Source organism: Strigops habroptila, chromosome 11 (assembly GCF_004027225.2).
Source record: "Strigops habroptila isolate Jane chromosome 11, bStrHab1.2.pri, whole genome shotgun sequence".
Classification (NCBI taxonomy): Eukaryota; Metazoa; Chordata; class Aves; order Psittaciformes; family Psittacidae; genus Strigops; species Strigops habroptila.
This window is the reverse complement of record NC_046360.1, coordinates 11,329,350-11,338,548: the sequence shown is the minus strand read 5'-3', so window position 1 is coordinate 11,338,548 and position 9,199 is coordinate 11,329,350. Positions and strand designations below refer to the sequence as shown.

General features: G+C 49.1%; 1 protein-coding gene across 2 annotated transcripts in view; it reads left to right on the top strand.

Annotated features, from left to right (window-relative positions):
- The first annotated feature begins 6,628 nt into the window (after window positions 1–6,628).
- Window positions 6,629–9,199, top strand: part of CABP1 (calcium binding protein 1) — a 28,038-nt gene continuing 25,467 nt past the window's right edge. The window contains exon 1 of one of the 2 annotated variants that reach the window (XM_030502217.1): window positions 6,629–8,863. In XM_030502217.1, the coding sequence (XP_030358077.1) occupies window positions 8,261–8,863 (603 nt within the window). In that variant the 5' untranslated portion in view covers window positions 6,629–8,260. The remainder of the gene's footprint in view (window positions 8,864–9,199) is intronic. The other variant, XM_030502218.1, reaches the window with a different exon arrangement.

Below are 9,199 nucleotides of genomic sequence, written 5' to 3'. Positions count from 1 at the left end.
TCTTGGCCAGTGTACAGGTGTGAGGCACTGACATTGCCACTGAATGACATTGAGTGTGAATTCTGTTCCCAGGAAAGCCGGTACAGCCACAGGGGTGTAAATGGGCTGATGCTTGTGCCCTCTTGTAGGCATATCTGCTGTCAGAGGGCACATTGCTGAGTGAGAGAAGCTCCAGGCTGCACCCCTCATTTCTTGTCTTTTGCTGCTGTGGATTGCAGTCTCTGCACGAGTTGTTGCTGCTATTATTATCATTATCATTTATTATTATACGAGACTGCAGATCTATTCCCTTCCCTCCAAGATGGTGTTTCTGCCAGAGCCTTTTCTGCCTTTGATCACAGCCAAGAAGATGGCTTTGACATTGTATGTATTCCCTTAGCCCACTGCAAAATCTTAATCCTTCTAATAGCTGGAGGTTTTCAGTTTAAGTCTTTTATTAATATTCCATCTTAACTGTAAAGCACTTCAGTGATATCCAAAAGCCTGTCTTACATAACAGCCTTATCCACACTTGAGTCCTTCTGAGCTGGAGTGTCAGGAAAAACCTCTATTTGATCTGCCTCGTCTGTCATTAGTCCTCATGCTTTAATGGACAAACCCATTAGAAATTAACCATGTTTCAAATGTCTAAGCCCAGTCAATGTATGTTTTTAAATATTTGATATTATGAGAAAGAGTATGGCTTGCTGTTGTGTACAGATTTATGAGATGTAGTTAGCACAGCCTCTATAAATTCTTCTAGGAGCCTTGTTTGCAGCAATAAATCACCTGGAGAGTGAAAGAAGCTGTAGGAAATGGAGATAATTGAGACATTTCATGAAGTGCCAGTGTTGCAAAGATTCTACTACACATGAGGTTTTTCTCAGCTGGGTCAATAGGTGAGAGCACCTGGAAGCTGGGAACCACTTGTTTCCTTGCTGTGGATATCCAGAAAATCACTGAGCAGGAAGAAAGGAGATTTTTGCTAATTAACAACAAGCCTTTTTGAAGTATAGTCTTAAGATCTTAATTCATTGCAGATGATCATCCCCTTTCCTCTTACACTGCTTCAGCTATTTCAGGCAATTGCCAGCTTTCCCCAGTGTTTATATATTTTAGTAAAGATTAGAAGTGAGCCTTAAAACTAACAAACTGGCATGTTTGGAATATGAACCTTCATGTTTACTTGTCTTAAGAAGATTTTCTTCAGGAGCTTGATTCAACTCTGACAGATATTGTTCAGTCTGAATAAAGCCCAAAGAGTAAACAGTCTTCCTAGTAAACTAAAGCAGGAAACAAACAGTTTTAGTAGAGTTTGGTGTTATTAATAAACAGGTAAAGGAGAGATGTAAACATGAGCTTCAGACAGCAAATATGAACCTCTCCCTAACTCCCATTTTAAAAGAAAAAGAACATACCAGCATGTGTGTGCAATCTGCATTTTGAAATCACATCCAGCAGCAGCAGATTTCTGTTTTCTCCAGCTTACGTGCATGCTGCATTAAATGATTTTTAGAAGCCTGCAACACTTTCTACTTCTTATCTGAACAGAAATTCTTAAATCCAAAGACCTGCGAATACCTTTGGAAAACAGTTACTGTCTGTGCTTCACATGGAAAGAAACTGAGGCATAGTGCGATAAAGCTGAAGTTGCTGTAGGTACTCGGAGTGGGGGAGGAAGATGTCACGATTTAGCATTAAGGTAGTCTGAGTGGTCGTTAGCTCTCATTTTGACACCCAGCTCCCTGCTCATACACTAGTGTACACTGCCTGGCTGAAACCTGCAAAGCCACTGCACAAGATAAAACTACTTATTCTGTATGAGTTAATTTGATTCTTTAATAACTATGACATAGAAATGCTTCTGTAGATGTTTAACATGATTTGTTGGAAATTACAAAAAATCCCTACATTATTTAATATAGCTCAAATACTTGAATATAACTATATTAATGATACGTTGTTAGATCAACTACCAAAATGTATCAATCTTTGAAATGAGACAGGGAAAGCATTTTGCACCTAACTTATTTGTAAAGTTGACAAATGACTTCATCTGAAGTTGTAGGGTAATTTAGGCAGAATGTAACTCCCTGAGCTGTAATTTGTTCAGGACATCGAGTCTTTCATTAAATTCTTGGAAAAAAGATAAAATAGATCCCCAAGATTAAGAATCCTTAGTGCCTTTGTTTAGTTTCTTGTGCCAGTGACACTGGTAGCAGCATCTTGCCCCCTATCTCTCCCTCTCCAGCCTCCTGACTCAGCAGGGAGGTGAGCATGCTTGCAAAGGAGTTTTCAGCAGCTCTACTACTAAAACAAGGTGTCCTCCTTCTGCTGGCCACATGTTCCTGACCCTCTTCTCTTGTGCCAATACTAGGACTAGAATTTTTCATCTGGAACGGGCTACTGGCTGCTAATAGAAATCGGACCATATTTTGCACTCATACAGCTTCCTTTCTGGTTACAAGCCAGATGTGCCAAACCCTGTCTCTCCCTGGAGCTATCTTCTACCAGAACCGAGCTGGTTACGTACCAGTATCAGTGTTCATTAAATAAACTATTTGAGAGACAGCAGCTCTATGGAGAGAGAAGAGCTGCCCTGGAGATAATGAGTGATTCACTCCAGCTGATCCCAAATGAATTTCAGCTCACTGTAGTTATTTCATACTCTTGCCTATTTGTTGTATAATTGAGTTTATGTTGTATAACTGAATTACTCCATGGCGGTAGTTAGTATTTTACTTGGTGGTAGTGAAAGGGTCAAAGGATAAAAAGCAGCAGCTACATTTATTCTGATTTCCCAGGTGGCAGAATAAAATATGAGGACTGATGTATCACAATCTTGATACACCTTAATACCCTTCCCATTGGAAAGTAACCCTCTCCCAAAATAAACACAAGAGCTTTTCTTTGCCAAGAGACTGGCCAGAGATCAGGCTGCCAGGCAATGAGCAAGCAATAGCAATTTATTCAGCTTTGTCCCCAGCCTACTTTCAACCCAGAGCAGACTGCAAATATCTGGCTTTCAGTGCTGCTCTTTCCCTCCTGTTCCCTGAACTAATTCTTTAGGCAGTTGATAAATAACCTCCCCCCCTTTTTTTTTCCTTTGTTTTAAACTGGCAAAGATTAAATGTTCCTAAAAAAACCCCCCAAACCCAAAAGCAGGCTTTTTACCTTTTTAATGCAGCTGAAGAACCCACCTGTCTCTGAAAAGCAGCCATAATCCTGTGGTCCAGATCATAGTTCAGAGAGTACTCCATCATGTGTGTAGTTTATTGGGACTGTAAAACATCTGCACGGGCTCATAAAAAGCTCTGCTCTTATCTAGGAGAGCTCAGGTCATCTGAAAGTGGAAAATTATGAAGCGATTTGATTTTTTTCTTCCTATATTAATTGCTGCTCCCAATGTAAGCTGAAGATAAGCCAACCAATTGAGCAGTTCTTTCCTATTTACTATTTGGCACATTATTTTATGCCTTTAGACTGTGTCAAATAGAGAGGGACCACTGGCACTGTTAGAACCACAGCAGTTTTGCTTGAAGTGATTTTCAGAGGGTTTCTTTTTTTCCTGGAACCTGTGCTTCCTGCCTGCCCTGTGGTTCACTCACACAGCAGTGCCTTCTACATAGATGTGACTCTGAAGTTGGTTGTAGTTTGGCAGCAGAGATGTCCGATACTAAAGAGGTGACATGTGCCAGCCATGGGCACTAAAACTGCAAAGCTGAGCCAGCTATAGCAGCTTAATGAATTGCATTCCTAGCTGTGTGAACTGGAAGATTGAGTCTCAAAAAGGGCATGTGGGAAGGAGGGAGGGTGAGGAATAATTCCAGGAAACAAACTTCCTTTTGTTGCATGTCTGGAGTAGGGAAGGTTTGGTCTCTTCTCAGGTGTCTGCCTAAAGCTGGGCCACGCATGCTAGCTCAGGGATTTCAGCTGTATCTGTCCTGTTGAGCAGCAGAGTTTCTGTTGTATGTTATTTCCTGTTATTTGGTTTAACAAGCTAAGAAAGGGTTGGGGGATCATCTCTGTGTCAGGTGTGGTCTCCTGCTCAGGTTGGCCTCTCATGTGCCAACAACATGGAGCTTTAGAGTCAAGCCAAGATCTGTGCCCTCAGAAAACATTGGGGTGGAAATGTTTGTTGCTTCCTTTTGGAAACACTTCCTCTCTTCCCCACTAATGATGGCTCTTACCTGTTTTTCCCACTGCCAGCTCTGTGGGCACAGCCTGTGTATTTACATTATAATGTACAGGGAGCTTCACATGTGTCCCTAAGCATTTCTTCTGCCCCTTATCTCTCTGTCATCTTGCTTTCCTCCAACTGTGTTTTTCCTGTAGTTCATCCATTCCTCTTGTGGACGGTTATTTTTATTCCATTGCCCTTCATCCTACTTTCCCATTTCTGTAGGCTTATTACAGGATCACACTGCAGCCTTTCCCCCGCTTTGATGCTATTTGACTATAGAAAACAGTGACTTCCAATCTATCTGCCAGTCTCATCCTGACAAATGCAAAGGGAAGGTCTCCATTTGCAATCAGGATGCAAGGAACCAGGGTGGATTTGAGCACAGGGATTACAGCCGGAACAATAATGCCTTTGTAATGCTGTCGGGATTATTCCTCTCCTGTGGAGTAAAACTTGAAGAGCAATACCAAGTCTTCAAGCAAACAGAATCTCCAGCTGTCAGTGCTTTTGCTTCCTCTGGAGGCAGACACATGCCTGTCCAAATACAATATGCCAGAAGACTGATACTTGGCATCTTTGTGACTACTGAAACATGACATGTTTCTGAAAGCGTTTAAAAGCGATGAAGAGATAGTAAAGGGAAAGGAAAGGCCATAAATGAGGGCTAGAGAGTTCACCTTCTGTTACAGGACAGATTCCTCATCAATATCCTGATTCTCAGCCCAGTCCAGCTTAGATTTTACTGTGCTTTGGCAAATTGTGTGATATCATACTTACGCTAGATGATTATATTCTTGCAAATGCAGGTGAGAGAAATAATAAAGACTAAGAAACTAGTACCCAGAGAACTGCTGCAAAATATCACAAACATTTTGAGCTTTCTCATCACCAGCTTGCTGGAGACTTTTTTCCATGGGCAGTGCTCACTTATTTCACTCTCAAACTCTTTTTCTAGTCTGTGGTCTTTAACTGAAATTGCACTACACTCTCCTGAGTTCAGTATTCTGAGTGAAATAGAGAACAGTATTCTCTATTGTATCAAAAATTTTCTCTACACAAGTGAAGCCAAAAAGAATTGATCAAGCTCTTCCCCCCAAAACGCTCATGCATTTGCTCACGTGCATGCTTTTTGATAACACTTTTGAGGAAAGACAGGATTTTACACTTGCAGGTGGTGCTTCCCCCCCAACCCCAGGCTACTCACTGGCTCCAGAATGCCCCTAGTTTGGGAGGGAAGCGCAGCACCGCTCTGCCTTGGCCTCTGATTGACTCACACAGGGAGTTCTGACTTAGCTCCATCTCTGGAAGCAGTGAGCGTGCACATTACATAATATAATCTTCGTGTCTTGAGGATTCAGGCCTGTCCTCTTTTGTGCTGCCAGATGGAAGAGGAGCCACGCGCTCTCTGGAGAAGTGTCCCTGCGCATCTCGCCACTCAGCCATGCTGGAATTACGTGCTTTTCCCTGCAGCGGGCACCGATTCTCCCTGGCACTTGGCTCCAGAATAGCTAACTCTTTAGTATGCAGTGGATGCTATGCAGCCACTGTGATCCCAAGATTAATTTGTCTAGAAAAGGAGATACATGAAGAACCTCTAAAATGAGTTTGTGAGGAGGATGTACTACAGATTCTCTGAACAGCCAGGGTCTGTTCCCGGCTGAAACCCAAATGTAAGTGTTGTGGACAGCCAGGTATCTGGTCTGTGCTCTCCCTCTGGCCCATTTCATAGCTTTTCCAGGAGCTAGTGCTATTTTGTTGCTTGGTTCTGTAACATGGCCCCTGCCTGCATTGTTATTGCCTCTGTTAGTCAAGCAGTTTCATGCCCTGATCCCTGAAGCACTCTCCACTGTGATGAATCACACCTGCACTAGTGAGTCCCTTCTCACTAATGAGGCATCTGCTCCTAGTTCTGCAGTGCTCACTTGATTGGGGCAAGGAGCTGCAACCCACCTGTAGACAGAAGTGTCACTGCAGTCCTCGGGAATAGCTCAAAAGACTCCAAGGAGAGTGAGGGCAGTGTTAGGCTAGACGGGAATCTTTATCTGTGTGCGCTTCCTTACATCAATATCTCTTCACCACCAGCTGCAACTCCAGAAATGGCAGCTTCTCGAAAAGCAGTGTCACATCCTGATGGAATTAACTTTCCTGGGACAGAGAGGTATTGAGAAGTGTTTTGTTTCAGCCTCCTTCTACCTCCGAGCTTCCTGGCAGAAGGACCCCTGAAAGCAGCCACGGCTCCAATAATGCAGCTGCTGTAGGGAAAGCCAATGCTCATGTTCATCCAGCCATGAGCAGTGGTTCTGCCCTGCTGGTATCAAACAGGAGCAGCATATTCCGAAATAAAACCCCCAAAAAAATCAAACCAAAACACCACAAAACAAACAAACAAACAAACAAACAAAAAACCAAAACAAAAACACCAAAAACCCCCCCCAAACCAACAAACCCCAACACCAAAATCCAAAAAGGTACCTTGGCTATAATTAGGAGCTGAAATGGCAATTCAGGTTTGAATGGTAAATTGCTGCTTGACAAACGTCCCCACCACAAACCCCTTTGACAGCCCATTTAGCCACCGAGAGCTGCTGTCAGGCATCCAGAGCAGGATGGGGCAGAAGGATCAGTCTCTTCTCTCTGCTCTCCTGGGGATGAATGGAGGGCACCTTGTGCGGGAGTTGCTCATGGCTGCTGCACATCTGGTGCTGACAGCACAGCTGAGAGAATACATCACACTGAGCCAGGGCCACAGTGTAATTCTCCTTCCGTGGCAGCTTTGCCCTGACCAGCTTATCTGTTGAGGTGGGGGCACAGCAGAACAGGCCACAATGGGACCCCAGGCTGCAGAGAGAAGTTGCACTTGGGCTGTTGCAGAGAGTTCTGTGTCATCACATAGTAACTGCTGTGCATGTGCCAGCAAGAGCAGAGCTAGCATGAGTAAGCTTATTATTCGATAATCACACTTTCATCTTTCTGGATACATAAACTGCTGAGGTATCCAAGTCTTGCAGTGAGGCACAATCACTGTCTGAAGATGAGCAAGAAGGAACTGGGTCCTTTCCTCATTGGGAACATATGTCTGATTTGACACCATTATCTTTTACTATTTTTAAACAGTATATCATTATTGAAGCACCTGTTGCCACTTAATTACCTGTGTTTGATTACAAAGATGCTAAGTAATGTGCTTTTTAGGTACAAACTTCTTCATTTTTATATCCTTTTATGATGAGCCGTATCAAAGCCTCTGTGTCCATTTCCAAGGCTGGATCAAAACCTCGCGTGTGGGTCAGTGGCTGAGCACCCAGCCTTTTCTCCTGAACTTTGGGAAATCTGGAGTTCTAATCAACACCTTAAGTCCCCTCAGTTAGAACGATATGACCTAGAGGTGCTGACCTATGCAGCCGGTATCCACCGCGGTCCCGTTTCGGCAGGCTGAGGACCCAGGTGGGGGCCTCTGGTGGGCCCCGGCCCCCGGAAGGGGCTCCCATTGCCGGGCTGGCTCCCGGTGCTGAGGCAGAGGTGCTGGCCGAGGGGCACGCGTGCGGGCAGCCTGCAGGGCAGGGGCACCGAGCTCTTTCCTTCCCCGGGAGATGCGTCGGGGGTCAGTCCCCCGTCCCCCCCTCGCTGCCCCCGCTCTCCCCGCCGCCGGGAGCGATGCTCCCGAGGCTCCGGGCCGCCGCCGCCGCGCCGGGAGCGGGAGGGGGGGGCTGCGGCCCTGCGGTCCCCCCTCCCCGCTGTGCCCGGGGCCGCCGGGCCCTGCCCGCCCGCCGCGCTGCGGGAGCGCCGCCCGCCGCCGCCCGCACCCCTTCGGCGGCGCCGCTTCGCCTGGCTGCACGGCCCGGCCTGAGCCGGCCCCCGGCGGGGGGAGGCCCTGGCTCACCTGGACGAGCGGCGCGGGGGGGAGCCCCGGCGCGGGGAACGGTGCCCGCCAACCCCCACCGGAGCGCTCCTTCCGCGGCCTTTGTTTGCGCTGTCACATGGGCCGCGGTGCGGGATTTAAGCGGGTCTCCGCAGGACATGCCGTGAGCGGCGCGCCGCAGCCCTGCCCGCAGCGGCAGCGCTCCGCCCGGCCGGGGATGCGGCTCTAGCGGCCCCGCGATGAGCGGCTCCTCCATGGCGAAGAGCGAGTCCCGCACTTCGCTGCTGAAGGCGGCGGGGAGCCGGAGGGCGGCGGGCGCCCAGCCCCAGCCCCGCGGCAGCCGCGCCTGGGACGGCAGAGGACAAGGCGGGCAGGCGGGGAGAGAGCTGAGCCAGGAGCCGCTCCCCGGGGAGCCCAGTGCCCGCAGGCCGCTCTGCCACCCGGGCGCCCGGGAGGATGGAGCGAGGGGCGCGGGGAAGCTGTCACATGGACGGGGGGAGAGCCAGCCGGAGACGGCGGAAGGAGGTCCAAGGAGAGGCAGTGGCAAGGAACCGGTGCGGACATCCAGGCACCACCACCACCTCCCGCCGCACGCCAGCCACGGGCACCCCCAGGACCAGCATCAGCTCTCAGACAGGGATGGGGAGGAGGCAGAGGAGGACTTTTTCTTCAGTCACAGGCAGCGGTCCAGCAGAGAGTCCCTAAAGCTCTCGGAAGGCGCTTCACCTCTGTCCAAATCCAGCAGCAAGTACTCCACCAAGTCCAGCGGCAGCGACCGGTCGGTGGAAGCGGACCCCCTCTTCCAGCAGCTGCACCCCATGCTCAGCTCGGTCTTTGGCCAGGTAAGGGGCAGAGCGCCTCTCGCCCCCTCCTTCCTTCCCTGCCTGCCCCCCCCCGCGCCCCTTCCTCCCGCCCGCTTACGGACCTTAGGCTCCTCGTTCCGGAGCCCCCCGCGGCCCGGGGCGCAGCCCGCAGCGGTAAATGCACTGCTTCCTGGCCGCCCTGCCGAACTTCTCCCGGTGCTGCGGCACCGCCGGGGCGCTGCGGGGCCGGCACCGGGGAGGGGGCGCGGGTCGGAGCCGCCCGCAGCCCCCGGCCGCCTGCCCGCCCGCCCCGCCGGGCGCTGCGGAGGGCGCTCTCGGTGGTGCTGGCGGGGGAAGTGCCGGTGCTTTCCCTGC